Source organism: Aedes albopictus, chromosome 3 (assembly GCF_035046485.1).
Source record: "Aedes albopictus strain Foshan chromosome 3, AalbF5, whole genome shotgun sequence".
In the NCBI taxonomy this organism is placed as follows: Eukaryota; Metazoa; Arthropoda; class Insecta; order Diptera; family Culicidae; genus Aedes; species Aedes albopictus.
The window spans coordinates 406,976,581-406,995,399 of NC_085138.1; the positions used below are offsets into that span (position 1 = coordinate 406,976,581).

The 18,819-nt window shown below is 39.9% G+C and overlaps 2 protein-coding genes across 2 annotated transcripts in view; one reads left to right on the plus strand and one right to left on the minus strand.

Moving 5' to 3' along the window:
- The window catches only part of LOC109403726 (sodium-dependent transporter bedraggled), a 358,384-nt gene that overhangs the window by 33,344 nt on the left and 306,221 nt on the right, over positions 1-18,819 (minus strand). The window lies entirely within an intron of this gene.
- LOC109403786 (cytochrome P450 9e2-like) lies at positions 209-18,422 on the plus strand. The gene is made up of 3 exons (XM_019676688.3): positions 209-671; positions 16,859-18,093; positions 18,165-18,422. Exons 1-3 carry the CDS (start codon positions 457-459, stop codon positions 18,338-18,340), a joined length of 1,626 nt encoding a protein of 541 aa, XP_019532233.3. The 5' UTR covers positions 209-456; the 3' UTR covers positions 18,341-18,422.

Genomic DNA, 18,819 nt, shown 5'->3' on the forward strand with positions numbered 1-18,819 from the left:
AAGTAAATCATAAAGATCTGGCTCTGCCGTATTGTTATATACATAAAGCATGTGTTTGAAGAAGAAAACTTTTCTCCTTACGCCGAAAACAGTATTCAGATATGAGAAGTAGACCCTAGTAATTTTTTGACGATTTTTTTGATTAACTGGTCATTTTTTAACAGTTTTCACCGTTACCAGCCATCAAGCCGGAGAAAATAGGAGACATTCTTATTTGCTGTGAAATTAACCAACAATTTCCTTCCGTGCCTCCAAAGCCCATTGACTTATATAGCCCAGCGCAATCTCCACCACCGTCAGTTCAGTTCAGTAGATGACTAAGTGATGTCAAGAGTGGCGTCCGGAGCTCAGTGATAGTCAACCACGCAATCGAAATCGTAAAAAAAAATTCTCACCATCAAAGAAACAAGAAAAAACAAACACACAGCCCCGAAACAGCGTCCAAACAGCGAGACGATGGATTTCACCTTTTGGGGCACGCTTGCCGCGGTGGTGATCGTGCTGGGGCTCATCTATCGCTACATGACCAGGAATTATTTCTACTTTGCGGATAAGCCGATGCCATTTTTGAAGCCGGTGCTCGGCATTGGCAATTTGGGCCCGCTGTTGATGAGAAAACGGGACATATTCGAGCACTTCCGGTGGCTGTACGAGTGCTTTCCGAACGACAAGTGAGTAATCGACTGTGCACATACCTACATACATAGCTATTTATTGAACTGTTTTGTGATAATGATTGGAAGGGTGATGTTATCATCAGTGGGGGATCAGTAGTAGGTTGTGGGCGTGATAACAATTGATATCCACAGTCAAACTTTGTTTTTGTAGCTGTAATCAAATGTCAGGTCTCATGATTTTTTTTATGAACAATTTCAATTAAAGGTTCCATAGGTATTTATTCTTGTTTCGAGATCCATTTTGCCGAAGCGATAAATGTGCAAGTTTTCTGCTAAACGGGGATTGGTAGAGAAAGCCCTTAGTTGATGCATTTTTACAGAACTTCAGAAAGCTTACAGAAGGCTAAGAAGCATGCTTTATACTCGTTGAGACGTAACGCCATCATATAGACACCGTAATATTCACCCCATTGGGGCTACAAGCCTCTAGTCTAGTCTACACATACACAGCTGTTCATTGAAATAATGCTGAAAAATGATAGAATCGACTACTTCTACCATTTTTCTTGTCATTTTCAATGCTTATAGTGCATTGGAAATGCATTACAATCATTAAGGTGAAGCTCCCTGCAGATCATAACAAACATTCTGTCTCCCTTCGAATCACTCTCCCAACCACCCACTCAAACAAAACAAACCAAGCAGTGCACAGAGTAGTGTACGGTGGCCAAAAACACGAAAAAAAATCTCGGCCTAATTCATTTTGATCAATTAACTAGTATTAACTTTTCATATTAGAAGTTTTACGTACGTTATATTGACTTCGTGGACTAATTCGCATAACTGAGCACGACCGGGTTCACAAAAATATTTTTTAATTTTTGTTGTGGTCCAGTATTCAACGCACTTATCGCACTGTGCGCCGTTTTATTTACATGTTTTGACAATCCTGATTTCTCTCTTGCTGTGTTTCTCTCGAACCGTTCTACCGTGATACGGGGTGATATTGATCAATGCAAAAATTAATGCACAAACAGCAAACTAATTGTTCATCTCCAATTTTACAAAGTGCTCGCGTGTACTTTGAGCGTAATATTCTAAATATATGCAATCATTGGCACAGATAGCTGTTTTATCTGATATACGTTGACATCGAACGGATATGTTTCATGCAGCGTTGAACAATGACACTTAGATCTACGGTACGCTTTTCAGTTCGCTCGTGTTGCTTTTCTTACCGCGATCAAAATGGAATTGCTTTTCGACCACGAAAGTGAAAAAATAACCTGTTCCGGGCGACAAATTGCATGTCAAATGAAAAAGCAAAGTGTTTTCAGTATTCCATCAAATTCTTGAAGTGCTAGTGTATTTAGAAGTGCAGCTTAGCATCATTTGAATAAAGTGCAGTACGCTCCCGTGGACGAAAATAGTGCTTTGAGTGCTACGTTTTTACACGAATCTTTGAAAAAATAGTGAATATTGAAAGGAAGATTTACTTATTGAAGAAATAAACTATTCATATATCACCAGTAGCAATTGGATTGCATTTTATGCAGGTAAGTCAGCTTAATTGAATGCATTTGTTCGTCGATATCCGTACTCGTTCAAGGTTAGGGCTAGGGGAAGAAGGAAGGCAGGTGCCAGTGGGCGCCATACCGCCTGCCATTTTGTAACTCTAGCAACCTCGTCCTTAAAGCGACCAGGCCTACTGGGTAGCGTTATTAGTTGTACGATAAAACCATTGAGTGGGCACAACTCGTACCAACTCGCTTAGCTTTCTAGTAAGCAAAAAAAAAAACGTTTAATCGGTGGTTATTTAGCAATCTATAGAAATTGCCAGCTTTTCCTTCAGTAATTCTTCCATAGAATTTTTAAGAAATTCAACCTGAAATTTATGTGGAGAGATTTTCTGATAATTCTTACAGAAATTCCTTTAGAAAATCATATTTACTCATCATCATTATCATAAATTTCTCAATTTTTTTTTAAAGATTGCCCCAGAAGTTTATTTAAGAACTCCTCAATAAAACCTTCTTTGGATTCCACAGGAAATTGCTCAATAGATTTCTTTAGAAAATCCTCTTGAAATTCTATCCAGGAAGGCTGTTGTAGATTCCCTATAAAAATGCTTTTAGATCATCTTCCATGCTTCAAAAATTCCTCTAGATTTTCCTTAAGAGGATCTTCCAGATATTTCTAAAATTCCTCCTATGGATTACCTAAGAAATTCCTCCATAGTTTCTTTCAGAAATCCACACGAGAAGTCTTTCAAGAAATCATGTATGGATTCAGAAATGTTTTTACCGATGTTCTACGGAAAAAAAAATCAGAATATCTACAGAAATTCTCCCAAGGGTTTCTTTAGAAAATATTCCATAACTTTTCCAAAGTTCTCTTCAGAAATTCTTCAAGGGATTCTTTTAGAAACTTCTCTGAAACTCAGAAACTGTTTATGAGATTGCACCATGAATTGCTTATTCTATGAAGAAGAAATCACTCCATATATTCAGTCTCACAATTACCCAAGATTTTTTTTTTCAGAAGCTCCTTCATCGGTTTCTTAAAAAGTTCATCCAGGGATGCTTTAGGAAATTGCTTCAGGAAAACCTTCAAATATTCCCGCAAAACTTTCTCCAAGAATTCCCATGGGCACCTTGCAAAACTTCGCCAGGGATTATTTTAGAAATTCTTCTAAGATTAATTTAAAAAACCCTTCGGGAATTTCTCTATGAATTTCTCAAAGTTTTAAACAGGGATTTGTATCAGAACTTCTGTTTTCTGTTAACAGATTCTTTCATAAAATCTTCCAGTGGTTCAACATCAAACAATCTTTCTTCATTTCTTTCTTGTTTTTTCAATGAAGTGCACAGGTGATTTGTTCAGAAATTGCTCAATTCCGCAGGAATGTTTCAAGGAATTTCTTCAGGGATTCATCAAAAAAAATCCTGCCTTATTTCTTCCAGATGGATTAACTCCACTAGAGATTCCTACAACAGTTCGTATATAGCAGGGTTGAAAAAATCTCATTCAATTGAATGAATTTCTGCTAATCTGAATGCTTTTGACATTCACTTTCAGCTCCGCTGTGAGATACTTAAAAGTGAACGCAGAAAAATTCAACTACTTTGTGGAGGTAATGACTGCACCATCATCAACACACGCTCTGCGCTGATGGATGCTTCATGTCAACACCGGCCGCATGGATGCGACTCGCCCATAAGCAAGCGTGGTGAATTTTTGTCGTTTGAGTGCCGGTCACAGGAAAAATGTTGCTTTTGAACCTCGCCGTCTCCCCAGTGTGAGCGACGGGAGAATTTTTATTCTCTTTTCAATTGCCTCCGTGAAGGACAGGGGCTTCAACGTCAGAAGCGGTGTGGTGAAAAGACAAAAACAAAAACTCACGTTCGTTGGGAGCTTCGGATTCTTTGCAACCGTGGTATATAGATTCCTTCAAGATTTCCTACAGATGTTTTCCCAAAAGTTTCTCCCCAACTAACAGTCGCAAGCCGCAATCAAGCATGCATGCTGAATTGTTGCTTTATAATAGTAGTGAGAGCGGAACTAAAATTTTGCTGTTCACATTACTGTACAAATGCTTTTGCAATTGAAAAAGTAGCCAATGCTCAACCTTTCATATCGGTATCAACAATGATAATTCAGAACACTTTTCAAAAGTTTAATAAGATTTCTATTCGACTTGTAGTAATTGCTTTACAAAATAGTTTCACAAGACCTTTTTCTGCTTCTTGTTAAGTGTATATACAAATTAGCACATGTATCTTTGTAGTGTGTTTTTCACAAGTCGAATAAGCGTTTTTGTTTCATCATACTTCAACTACAGTACAAGATGTGTTTTACAGTACAGTACACGTGTTTTTTATTGAGCAGCAACCGAACTAATGTGTTCTTCAGTTGTTCACCATATTGTTCTGGCTTATTCACTACTGCTGAACAGGAGTCGAAGTGTGATCATTATTAAATCACGGGAAGTTTATGTTTCGATTTGAGTGCTTCAATTAATCATCTCTAGGATAGCGCAGATAGGCTGGCAATCGATGGGTCTCGAGTTCAAATCTTGAAATAGGTAAATTTATGTGTGGTTATTATTTCATGAAAGTTGTCGATAACATAAGTGCCAATCAGAAACTCTCGTAGAAATTTAAAACAATTGCATTTTATTAATTTTTAATCGTTTTTGCTAAAGCTGGATAGCAGCTTTTTTTTATATATTTGTGAAACGCCTTAAGCTATAGAAATTATAAATACACTAACGATGAACTGCCATTTCAATTTGAGCACAATATTTAAAAAAGTTTCTTCTAGCTCTTATAGTAAACATGCTAACGAAGCAAATAATACCAATTTTGTTGATGTTTCTGGTAAAAGTTAAAAAATAGGGCTCTGTAAACTAGATGATTAAAATATGAAGTTGCACAAAGTGGTCAAAAAATGTAGCATAGTAGAAAAGGAAAAAATCTTATTGATAAAATATTTAATTTCCAAACACAATAAAAATTGCTGTATCGATAATAAAAGATATTTCTCGATTGGTAAGAGTAATTTTTACTGGAATATTTGATCAAGAACCACCATTACGGGCCTTCCCAATACAATTTTGTTTTGTTTCAAATTTCTCAACAACACCAGTAGCAACAAACTTTAAGCAAATGAATGTCTTAATTACTGCTTACTGCATTTGTTTTCATGGTATGCTATGCTGGAGGATCGAATGCGCTAAAAAAAATAAGTTTGTTTAGATTGAATGCGTTTAGGAAAGCTAAGTGTGAGAATCTTTCTCTGTAATGATTATTCAACAACTGTATTCATTATTTGTATACACTTTATTACCGATACTTCAATATAACATACAATGATTCACACTCTAGACAACAATAACAACATCTCCACATATGACAGATACTCAATGTAAACATACACGCTAAACGTAAGGGAAGATTCAAAAATTACGTCCATCGTTTTTCGGGATTTCTAGACCCCCCCTCCCCCCTCTGTCACGCAATTTTCCTATACTCAATATACGTACTGTCACACTTTTCTAGACCCCCCCCCTCCCCCAAATGTTGGACGTAATTTTAGAACGTTCCCTAATAGAGTGATACAATAATTTATTATGTGCATACCACAAGGTATCACATCTCGTTTTTTCTCCAGATCCGCAGCAAGGTCACTCCACGTTGTTTCGCTTATAGTCTCCTCAGTTTATAAACGTCTCGCTTCAGTCTCACATCAAAATTAGAAGTACAGTCATCCATTTGGTCATCCATCTCTGCTCGGCATTTTGGTAAATTACTTGGCCGTTACTTGTGGTTGTACCTAAAAAGAAATATTATTTTGACCCAAATATTTTCCCAAATCCCAAAATATTTTTAATACTGAGTGTCAAGCTAAATATTAACTTTGCTGATGAATTATTTAAATTGCTTTCCTCTTCTCAAATGTTTTCAATGACAGCTAGCATGCAAACATTGTATACTGCCCACTGATTTTTTTTGACATGTCCTTTCATAGAAGAATCTCATACAAAAGGTATGTATATTCAGATTATGATTCAGACATTTTTTTTAACTAATATGTCGGAACACTGCACGAATGTTACAGTGGAAAAATTATCAATATCCATTAACTCGTTTTCGATCCAAAGTGTCCAAATGTCATACAAACACTATTTTATTTTATGTTTTTTTGGCGAACTTTGCTGGAACTCGTTTCTTGTTCAGAATATATTCAGAAGTTTGGCTTAACAGATTTTGTTTTCTAAATATCGAAGGGATTGATACTTTTTTTAAATCAAATCACGATTTTGAAAAACGTCACTTGTCCAAAGCAATATTTGTAATACTAGTTTTAGCTAAATAGTAATTTGAAAACTTGAAAACATCCATTTTTTTAATTAAATTTTATATATATTGTTCACAAAACTCGCACCCGCACTAGCTGTTTGAAAGTATAGTAGAATATTAATATTCATTCTTTTTTTTTCATGTTGTAATCCTATAATTATCTCAAATTCTTAATACATACATCATTGTCGCAGTACCAAATCGAAGTCACGCATTTAAGCACATGCAAAGTTGCAGTTGTGACGTAAATTTGAACCGGTTGCTGGTATTGCGCATCATTAAGCTACTTAAGAGCTGAAATTAGCACTAATCTAAATCGCGTTGCTATGTTTATAAGTAGGTTAAACATCAATTTTCACCCCGCCAGTCACTTCGGCTTCCAACCGTAAACGTAATGATAGTAGCCAATTATTATATACAAAGCAATTTTCTCCAGATAACAAAATAAATCGATCATCTTATTGGAGCACTTTTCGACGGTTCACCTATATAGGTGTCCACGGTTTTAGGAACCATGTTTCCGATAATTTCGGAATTCTTATGATTTACCATTTACCTTTCAAACTGAATGAGTTTATTTTTACGGTTTGGTCGTTCAATAGGTTTACATTCTACGATGCATATTTTCCCTCATTAACTGGTGATTCGTGCTGAATCAAACCTATTTTAACATTACAAAACCAAAAATTTGTTCCTTTGATGTCGCTCTTTTGGGTTCTGAACTGTAGGACTTATTTTAATGGTGTACCTCCAAAATATTGCAAAAGCACCTCAACATGTTATGTTCTCACTCTAGATACCTAATGAAGCTATTTCAACAAGCCTTTTCCAAATTATTCGCATTCAATGTACCGTCAAAATTTAGAACTTTTTATCTTTAAGTAACTTTGATTTTCTACATATGCCTATCATACTGATAATATTCTCAGTTCGTTGGATCGGACTAGAATATTCTGCATTATTGCAAAGCTCAATCATCTGTCTATCATATCACTTATTTCACATTTTTTCGATGAAATACATCCTCATATTTTTTTTTGTTAACGACTACAAGTCTGACGTAGTGCACACTGACCATGATTGTCTGTGTCATGATGGCCCTTACGCTTGCCTCTACGATTCATTTCTTTGTACTGAAACAATTTAAAGCACGTTTTTATTCAAATTTTCAATGAACTCATAACACAAATATCACTTATACATGTACACGCATTTTTATTGGTAAAAATCCATGAATTTGATATATAAATTTTATTTATACACACATATTCGTTTTCCACGCTGGATCACACATAAAATCGATGGACCTTATATAAACTATGTGTATCTACACATGAATAGGGTTATCTATGACAAATTGCAAAAATCTATGTGAGCGACACATGCATACAATATTTGCAGTTTTTTCAGTGTATGAAATCTAAAAATTCAAACAAGGTAACATGTTAGTAATGGTACCTGTTTGCATTAATAAGCTCGACTGAAAAACAAACCTCATAATCCAGCTTTCATTAGATATATCTATTCCTGTAGTTACAGAAATGATTATCTTTTTTTATTCCAATATCTTGTGCTTTTGATATACTGTACGTTATTCTCCTCAATAATAGTTTCAATACTTCTTTAACTGATCAAAATTTGTCTCTTCCTATAAGGAAATTATTGCGCAGAATTTGTTGTTGAGCGTAATGCTGTACCTTGTTCTCTAACTTGTGCCACAGTTCTTGGCAAGATGGCCACTCATTAGCAAAAATGGCACTATATCCAGTGTTAGGCAATCATAAGTCAAAATGCCCCTCCTGACAACACATTCAATAGGTTATAAAGCGCTTTTTACTCGAATTCCTGAGACTTCTAGTTAAGCCGAAAAGTTTCATTTTTATTGTTCGATTTTTTAAATATCCAATTCAACTAGCCATTTGACTAGCATGATACTTAACAGGTTAGTGGTTAGCAACTGCTCTGAATATGTCGTCTAGCTTCAACGAATGCTTTAACTGTCAGTCAAAAATTCATATCTTGCAAACTACCAAGACAGTTTAATTATTCTCACACATTGATGTTAATTTTCTTGAAGTTACATTTTTAGTCTTGTAACAGGACAAAGCATTAGTTAAATCATGTCTTCATATTAATTTGGTTTCAAGAGCCAACCCTTTTTACGTCTCGTAGACTTATTATACTTTGCTGAGCAATGATAACTTCAATATATATCACCTGAGGTGGGTCCACAACAATCTCAGTATCAGCTCAGTTATAATCGCATTTGGAACATATTCAAATACTATTCGTTCCTGTTTTTCTAGCCACGCTCAGCCTAAAGTTTAGTTTTGTCTTTCGCCTTCTCAGCTGCCACTTAATTGGTGTGAAATTTCATTTTGAATGGTTCAATTTAACTAAAAAGCCCAGATTGGAGTTCAAGAGAAATCGCTCAAGAAACTTCTAGAACGATTCCTGGCAGAAACTTTCTACGGTGACTGCCATTTGAACTGTCATTTTTTCGCAACTGCATACTGCGATCGAAGAAAAAACGGTTTCTTGAGTGATTCAGCCAAGCAATTTCCCATGCCTCAAGATAGGCCGAGAAATTCCTTCTGATCTGCAACAGCCCTTAAATCTGCGTTGGCTGGTAATCTGTTTCTTACGAAATTTACGACACTGTTGCGTTTTTAGTACTATAATTTTTAATAACACAATTCGCCTTAAACGGCTCTACAAAGAATCGACTATATCTGCCTTGCAGGTCTTACCGCCTTCAACGGCATTTCCACCTTCAACGGCTTTTTCCGCCTTCAACAGCTTTTCACTCTCCGACGGATCTTTCCGTTATCGACAGTTTTTCGCCTTAGTCGGCTCTTCTGCCTATAACATTTTTCCTGCTTTCCGCCTTCAACGGCTTTTCTATCTGTAATCATTTCCGCCTTTTACGGCTATTTCAAGAATGTCGCCTTCATTAGCTTGTATCGCCTTCATTGGCTTTCATCGCCTTCACTGGCTTTTAACAGCAACGGCAAAATTTGATTTCAAAATATTGTTTCACCTCTACGCCTTCCTCGGCCATCCGGTTAACAAATCAATACTTCATTCATCATTCAGCATTTAAGTCTAGATTTAGGACAACAACCCTATTCAACGAGTACCAATATCACAATCAACAAAACTTAGGTTTTCTTCATAGTTCTTTATTTCTTTATCTGACAATAGTGATTGTCATCGATTTGAACTAAACAATACCGATCACCATCAAAATCTCTCACAGGTTTATCATTGTCATTAGTCGAAGGTACAAATAGATCGTTTTATTCATATTGAACAGTTAGTACACAATATTTACCTTTTTGATTCCAATGTTGAAATTCAATCACAAGTCATCACCTGGAGGTCATCACCACTCTGCATGCACCACACACACACACCACTCATCTCTTTCTTTTTCCAAAGACAACACTTCCCGAACCGAAATTAAACTAATTTCACATGCACTGTTCACCGTTCTCGTCGCCAATGTGAGAATCTTTCTCTGTAATGATTATTCAACAACTGTATTCATTATTTGTATACACTTTATTACCGATACTTCAATATAACATACAATGATTTACACTCTAGACAACAATAACAACATCTCCACATATGACAGATACTCAATGTAAACATACACGCTAAACGTAATAGAGTAATACAATAATTTATTATGTGCATACCACAAGGTATCACACTAAGAAACTGTGTGATAGTTCTTATATTCCGTAGAAAATCTTAAAAAATAAGAAACTTGATCTCCGAAAAAATGTTGTGGAAATGCCTTTATCGATTTTTCCCAAATTTTGGTCAAGGCATTTCTTAGACAACTTGTTGAGAAAGCGAATGTGATTAAAATTGAGATAATTTTTGGTATTTAGTGATAAATAATGTTGAAATCATTAAAAAACACCTTTGTGTAAATGCAAATTTGAAAAATTAAGTTATTTGTTAGAGAACTCGACTGTTTTTAAAATATCAAGACAATTAAAAGGAAATATAAAAATATGGAGTGCAATATGCTATACTCTGAAAGAAGTTGGTAAAAATCATTAGAACAGTTCAACAAAGTGTATTTATGATTTCTGAAACAGTCTATACAAACAGTTCAGTTGATACACAATACTACGCTTTATAATTTCTCCAAATTTGTGTGAACAAAATCCGAACAAAAGTTGCACCTAAAAATTATCCAAATGTTATACAGCATCATGCTGTATGATTTCGTCATAAAATTACTTGTTAAATGAGTGATTGTTAGTTGAGTCTGGCATTTCTTTTAAAGATACTTACCTTACCGATCAGGCTAAGGCCGCGGTGGCCTCTGCTGTACATAGTAGTCGTCTCCATTCCACTCGGTCCATGGCTGTTTGTCTCCAGTTCCGCACTCTGTCTAGGGTCCGCAGATCGTCCTTCCCTTTTTTTCTGTTCGGGTGAGCCACTGCGACCAGTATTTAGATCTTTTGTGGCATTACCCGTATCCTTAGTATTTAGTGCATGTCGTACTACTCCATTGTCATTGAGAGGCAATGAAGCATCGATTTCTGTACAGTTCCTGTTTTGTTATCTCAGAGGTGTAAGAAATCGATTGCGATGAAATGGTTCCGTTATCATAGAGATTTAAATCTCAGTGAAAGAGCGCCCCTAATCAAACACAATCCATTTGCATTCTGAGAAAAACAAAACGGTGGTACTGATATTTATCCATGCATCGGAACTCTAGCCCCATCCATGGTTTGCTTCTAGTTTAGTCCCAGGACAACAAAGAAAAACCCGGGACTTTAGGCTAGTTGCAAAACTCTGTCAAATTAGAGAGTGTGTTCTGCAATAAGAATGCACGTGAGTCCTTGAATTACCAGAACTTAACAGTCCTTGATAGGTTAGTACGCAATCAGATACGTAAAGCATGTTTGTTTTCCTAACATCAAGAGTAGTCTCGGGTGGGCAAAGTCCGATTCTTTAACTATCAGCAAGGCAGAATAAATGCAATTTTAGAAACTGTCACCAGTAACAAGGACTTTGTACCATGAATCCTTATTACCAAAACACATTACCCCAACTTGACAAACCGGATGTCACTAGGGTTCGGTTTGGTAGATCTTGAACCGTAACGCAACACATAAAGGCGATCTACCTACGTTACGGGCTCCGTTAAAGATCGAGCATATTTTAAACCCCCTCAACTATTCATCCATCAGCACGGGTCGCCTGACACCTTGGATTGGGGTTCCCTGTTTAGTGGACTTTTACCCCCGGAACAGGTGATCCGTAGTGTTATTCTTAGCCAATTGAAACAACCGCTACCGACACTACACAGCTATCTAGGCTGATTGGGAAAAGAAGTTAACATTGATGGTTAACTTCATATGGACCCAAACAGCCGGCAGTCTTCCCCTTGGTCGACCCACCTAGCTCGCTGCGCACCACGTCTTCTTGTACCGGTCGGATGACTCTCGAGAACCATTTTAGTCGGGTTGCTATCCGACACCCTGATGACGTGACCCGCCCATCGTAGCCTCCCGATTTTCGCGGTGTGGACGATGGTTGGTTCTCTCAGCAGCTGATGCAGCTCGTGGTTCATTCGCCTTCTCCAAGTCCCGTCTTCCATCTGCACTCCGCCGTAGATGATACGCAACACCTTCCGTTCGAAAACTCCAAGGGCGTGTTGGTCCTCTGCACGTAGGGTCCATGTTTCGTGCCCATAGAGGACGACCGGTCTAATCAGCGTTTTGTAGATGATTAACTTCGTGTTACGGCGACCTTTATTCGATCGTAGAGTTCTGCGGAATCTAAAGTAAGCACGATTTCCTGCCACAATGCGCCTCTGAATTTCTCTGCTGGTGTCGTTGTCGACGGTCACCAGTGAGCCCAAGTACACGAATTCTTCAACCGCCTCGATTTAATCACCGTCGATATAAATTCGGGGTGGCGGGCGCGCTGATTCCTCCCTGGAGCCCTTTGCCATCATGTACTTTGTCTTCGACACATTAATGAGTAATCCGATATACCTGGCTTCACTCTTTAGTCCGATGTACGTTTCCGCCATCGCGTCTCAAATTTACGAGCAATAATATCAATATCATCAGCGAAACCAAGCAGCTGAACGGACTTCGTGAAAATCGTTCCACTCGTGTTTATCCCCGCTCTCCTAATTACACCCTCTAAAGGAATGTTGAACAGCAAGCACGAAAGACCATCACCTTGCCGTAGCCCTCTGCGAGATTCGAAGGGACTCGAGAGTGTCCTTGATACTCGAACTACGCACATCACTCGATCCATCGTCGCCTTGATCAACCGTGTCAGTAGTTTATCCGGGAATCCGTATTCGTGCATAATCTGCCATAGCTGTTCTCGATCGATTGTATCATACGCCGATTTGAAATCGATGAACAAGTGATGTGTGGGCACGTTGTATTCGCGGCATTTCTGCAACACCTGGCGGATGGCGAACATCTGGTCCGTTGTAGCGCGTTCACCCATAAATCCAGCCGGATATTGCCCCACGAACTCTCTTGCAAACGGTGATAGTCGGCGGCATAATCTTGTAGGCAGCGGTCAGTAATGTGATCGCGCGGTAGTTCCCGCAATCCAACTTGTCGCCCTTTTTGTTGATGGGACACACGATATCTTCCATCCATTCCTCCGGTAATACTTCATCCCCCCAAATCTTGGTAATGACCCAGTGTAGTGCTCTCACCAGTGCTTCTCCACCGTATTTTAGAAGCTCGCTTGGTAGTTGATCTGCTCCAGCGGCTTTGTTGTTTTTCAACCGGCCAACCTCCTCCTCAATCTCTTGAAGGTCAGGGGCCGGAAGTCTTTCGTCCTGCGCACATACTCCTAGATCTGTTACCACGGCACCTTCCGTACTTGCAACGTCGCCATTGAGGTGCTCATCGTAATGCTGCCGCCACCTCTCGACCTTACGCTCGCTCGTGAGAATATTCCCTTGATTATCTCGGCACATGTCGGCTTGTGGCACAAAGCCTCTGCGCGAGCGGTTAAGCTTCTCGTAGAACTTTCGTGTGTCCTTAGCGCGGTACAGCTCTTCCATTGCTTCGCGATCTCGTTCTTCCTGCTGGCGCTTCTTCATCCGGAAGACTGAGTTCTGCCCGTTCCGCGCCTGTTTGTAACGTGCCTCATTCGCTCTCGTACGGTGTTGCAGCATTTTCGCTCATGCTGCATTCTTCTCGTTTTTCAACTGTTCACATTTGCCATCGTACCAGTCGTTTCTGTGATTCGGAGTCGCGAAGCCTAGTGCTGTAGCCGAGGTACTACCTATGGCGGATCGGATGTCCCTCCAGCCATCTTCAAGTGTAGCTGCGCCAAGCTGCTCTTCCGTTGGTAAGGCCACTGCTAACTGCTGCGCGTAGTCTTGAGCCACTTCTACGTTACGAAGTTGCTCGATGTTGAGCCGCGGCGTTCGACTTCGACGTGTGGTGATAACTGTCGAAAGTTTTGAGCGCATGCATACAGCGACTAAGTAGTGATCCGAATCTATATTCGCACTGCGGTATGTGCGGACGTTGGTTATATCTGAGAAGAATTTACCGTCGATTAGAACGTGGTCGATTTGGTTTTCTGTTTCATGGCCGGGTGATCTCCAGGTGGCTTTGTGGATATCTTTGTGGGGAAAGAAGGTGCTTCGGACTACCATACCACGGGAGGCTGCAAAGTTTACACATCGCTGGCAGTTATCATTCGATACGGGCGGCGTGCAGGCTGTTTCGCCCGATTACCGGTCTGTACATTTCCTCCCTTCCTACCTGCGCGTTCATGTCGCCGACAACGATTTTCACGTCACGCGGTGAGCAACCATCGTATGTTTGCTCTAACTGCATAGAATGCTTCTTTCTCGTCATCAGGTCTCCCTTCGTGTGGGCAGTGGACGTTAATGATGCTGTAGTTGAAGAAACGGCCCTTAACTCTCAACATGCACATCCTTGCGTTGATCGGCTGCCACCCGATCACACGTTGTCGCATCTTGCCCAACACTATAAATCCTGTTCCCAGTTTATTGGTGGTGCCACAGCTTTGGTAGAAGGTAGCCGCTCGATGCCCGCTTTTCCACACTTTCTGTCCAGTCCAACAAAGTTCCTGCAACGCCACGATGTCGAAGTTGCGGGGATGTAGTTCGTCGTAGATTATCCTGTCACATCCTGCGAAACCTAGTGACTTGCAATTCCATGTTCCAAGTTTCCAATCGTAGTCCTTATTTCGTCGCGTGAGTCTTTGTCGATTGTATCGAGTCGTATTTTCTCCTATGTTATTCGCAATGGGGATTTTTACGGGAGGCTTATTGGGCCTACGCCAACACTCCTGTCTCGCCGGAGGGCCATCGTGCCAGTTCTGTTTAACGTCCCAACCAACACTGGGACGACCACGCTGAAGGGGCTACCACCTTGGATCAAGCTGGGCGTGGTGCAGCGTTTGTTACTCAGCCGCTGGATGCCAGAACAAACGCTGTTTGAGCCGCACCTCCTTGGTGAAAAAACGCTCGAATCGTACCTCCTCAATCTAGCTGAAGTCAGAAGGACAACAGTGCCCAGGCTGCACTACCAGCTAAGCACACAACTCTTAGCTGGCGGTCTTTGTCATCGCTTGACCCGTGGAAGCATGAGGTAGGAGCTTGTGAGGACCAGAGCTATGTTGGACGCTTTCCTTACTGACGCACCGTTTTGCAGCCCTTCTTTTAAAGATATCTCTAAGAACTTGTCCACGGATTTTTTAAGGAATTAATTCAGAAATTTTTCCTAGGCATTTCTACAGGAATTCCTTAAGAAATACTTCAAGGGGTTTTCTTTTCTAGGGATCATTACAGAGGCTTATATAGTCGCGTCTCCAGGAATCCCGTCTCAAATATGCGTAGAAAATGCCCCAGAAATTCCCCAATGAACTTTTCTAGGAATTCTACCAAGAGTTTCTCGAGGAGTTTAAAAAAATAAAAAAGGACATTTTTTGATAAATTTCTCCACTAAACATTATTTCAAGAATATTAATGATATTTTTACTGGAAAATATCTCTAGAAACTTTTTAAAATTGTAGAGATTTATTCTGCAATTTCGGTAAGGGATTCTTCAAAAGTCACTCTATGGAATTTTCAAGAAATTCTTCTTTAAATTTTCTTTAAAAATCTCACAGAGACTCTTTTGGAATTTCTTCCAAGTATTTCTTGAGAGATTTCTTCAGGAATTGCTGCAGAAATTTCTACAATAATTCTTTTTGGAAATTGCTCCTGCGTTTCCGAAAATTCACATGGATTTCTACTGGGATTCCTTCACAGATTTCTGCAGGAAATGTTTTAGATATTCCTCCAGGGTTTGTTTTCGGAAGGTTTCCCAGAAATTGCACTAAAATACTGGAAGAGCTCTTGAAAGATTTTCTCAGGGATTTTTAAGGATATCCCTGGAAGGTTATCTAAAAAAAATCTTTTAAAAATTTCCTGGTGTTGCCTTCGGAAATTCCTAGCAGATACTATTGATAATTTTCTGAAGGGATTACCTAACAGAAATTCCTGAAGCAATTTCTGGTCGTATCTCTGGAGAAATTCATGGATAAATGCCTGGAAGGACACCTGAAGAAATTCTTTACCTCCTCAATTCCCAGAAAAAAAACCATTGGAAGCTTGTGGAGGAACTTTGAAATTAATTCTAATGAAAAATTACTTGAGAACTTTCTGGAGAGATTCCTGGAGGAATTCGTAGAAGAATATTTGAAGAAATATCTCAAAAATGTCAAAAGAAATCACTGAAGAAACTACACACAAAGATAGTTTGTGAATAAATCCTTCAGTAAATTTCTGAGGGATCCCTGGAGGATTTTCTGAAGATATCTTTGAAAAACTTCTTGGAGATAACTCTGAAGAAATCCTTAGAAGAATATCTTATACAATTTCTGAAGGGATTAGTACACAAAAATTCCTGAAGTACTGGTGAAATTGATGAAGGAAATCCTGCAGAAAAATCTTGAAAGAATTAGAGAATCACCGAAGAAACAGATGATAAAAAATGATTCTTTGAAGTAATCCATTGTAAAATTCCTGGTAGAACTGGAGAACTCTCTGCAAATATGTAAAGAAGAATTTCTCGAAATATGCCAATGAATAGATCGTGGAGCAGTTTTTGCTGGAATTGTTGTGGTAATCTTTGAAGAAATTTCGGAAAATTTCTGAATGTATCCCTGGAAAATATCTAAGTAATCTCTGGAATTAAACCAACCAAAAAGTTTACTGGGAGTACTACCATTTTAGTTACCCAACTTCCCATTACATTGAATGTGATCAAACCATAGTGTTGTTGAAGCTTATGATTCTCATTCTTATAAATTACTTCAAATAACTAAACATTTTCCATTCTCCACAGGATTTTCGGCATGTTCAGCATGGCGGACCCGATATACATGATCCGCGATCCGGCCATGCTCAAGCGGATCGCCGTAAAGGACTTCGATCACTTCGTGGACCATACGGGCCTCGGCGGTGATGCCGAGTATGACAACCCGCACATGTTGGTCCTGAACACGCTGGTATCGCTGCGTGGCAATAAGTGGCGCGATATGCGAGCAACGCTCAGCCCGGCCTTTACCGGGAGCAAGATGCGGCAAATGTTCGCATTGATCGCCGAGTGCGGCGAGAGGATGGTCGATTTCTACCGAGGAGAGTGCAAGCGAGATGGTGGCTGTGCGGCGGAGGTGGAGTTGAAGGAGATGTTTTCACGATTTACCAATGACGTTATAGCGACTACGGCGTTCGGCATCGAGGTGGACTCCTTCCGGCAGCCCGAGAACGCGATATTTACGCTGGGAAAGGCGGTTATGCAGCCTGGTGGGTTGGTGAATATACTGAAAGGGATCGGGTACATATTCTTTCCGAAATTGATGGTCAAAATGAACGTGGACTTCCTCAGCAAGGAACATGATCAGTTCTTCCGACAAACAGTCCTGGAAACGATGCGCACTCGGCAACAGAACAATATCTTCAGACCGGATATGATCGAACTGCTGATCCAGGCGAAAAAAGGCAATCTGAAACACTCTACGGAGAAACAATCGGAAGCGGAGTCATTCTCCGCGACAGAAGAATCCAAAGTTGGTAGACGCAGTCACGATCGTACTTGGACCGACGATGAGCTGATCGCTCAGGCGTTGATCTTTTTCTTGGCTGGATTCGAGACGGTCTCGATGACCGTGTCGTTGATTGGATACGAAATTGCGCGGAATACCGACGTACAAGCCCGTTTGCATGAGGAAATCCTGGAAACGAATCGTGCCCTCGACGGGAAACCCTTGTCGTACGAAATCCTGCAAGCCATGTCGTACATGGACATGGTGGTGTCCGAAACGATGCGGGTGTGGCCGATCGGAGGGATCGTGGACCGCCTGTGCGTCAAGGACTACGTCTACGACGACGGACAGGGCTGTCGTTTCACAATCGAGAAAGGCCGAACGGTTATGGCTAGTGTGATCGGGATGCACCATGATCCGAAGTACTATCCTCAGCCGGAGAAATTCGATCCGGAGCGGTTCAGTGCGGAGAATAGACGGGACATCAACCCGGACACATACCTACCGTTCGGGATTGGACCGAGAAATTGTATTGGTAAGACCCTGGCTATCCCAAGGATTTCAAACAAATCGAAAATCATCATACATTGTCTCTATCTCTTCTAGGATCCCGTTTTGCGCTGATGGAGATGAAAGCCGTCCTGTACTATTTGCTGCTGAATTTCAGCTTCGAAGTGACGGAGAAAACACAAATTCCACTGAAAATGGCGAAGACTCCGTCGAGAATTGCGGCCGAGAAGGGAATTTGGATTGCGTTAAAGCCCAGGGTGGAGATGTCTTAGCTAAATGCTATAAATAACTTTAATCGATAATATGCTATGTGTAAAAGTATACATGTATAATAAAAATAATGATACATGATAATGATAATGCGTTGAGTTTCTGGTAGAACTTTCGTGTTTCTTGAGAACGGCACAGCAGTTCGATTTTCTCGTCCGCCTCGCTCCTGCCAGGTTTACTGTTTCCGCTTCTCTTTGTCACATTCCACGTCCTGCCGGGTTTCTTACTGCATCTTTACCGCCCGCGCTGGTTCTTATCAAAAATCGCGTTGCACTCCTCGATCTTCAATGGAGTGACATTAACTTTCTTAGCACCGTCACTCCCAACGTTTTTCCTTCACATCAATAGTACATACCGTATACGGAGATGTCTCCGTTACATAGTTTAGTACAACTGTAGTATTCAATGACGCTGCACAGTAGGCCTTGTCGTTTTAATGCTTGTAATACCTTTTCAATGTACTGCAAGCATTAATAATGAC

Excerpts from the sequence above, each read along its gene's own strand:
- LOC109403786 (XM_019676688.3), top strand. The coding sequence starts at position 457 with ATGGATTTCACCTTTTGGGGCACGCTTGCCGCGGTGGTGATCGTGCTG. Across the intron at positions 672-16,858 it reads GAGTGCTTTCCGAACGACAA|GATTTTCGGCATGTTCAGCA; the intron begins GTGAGTAATCGA and ends CATTCTCCACAG. Across the intron at positions 18,094-18,164 it reads TGGACCGAGAAATTGTATTG|GATCCCGTTTTGCGCTGATG; the intron begins GTAAGACCCTGG and ends TATCTCTTCTAG.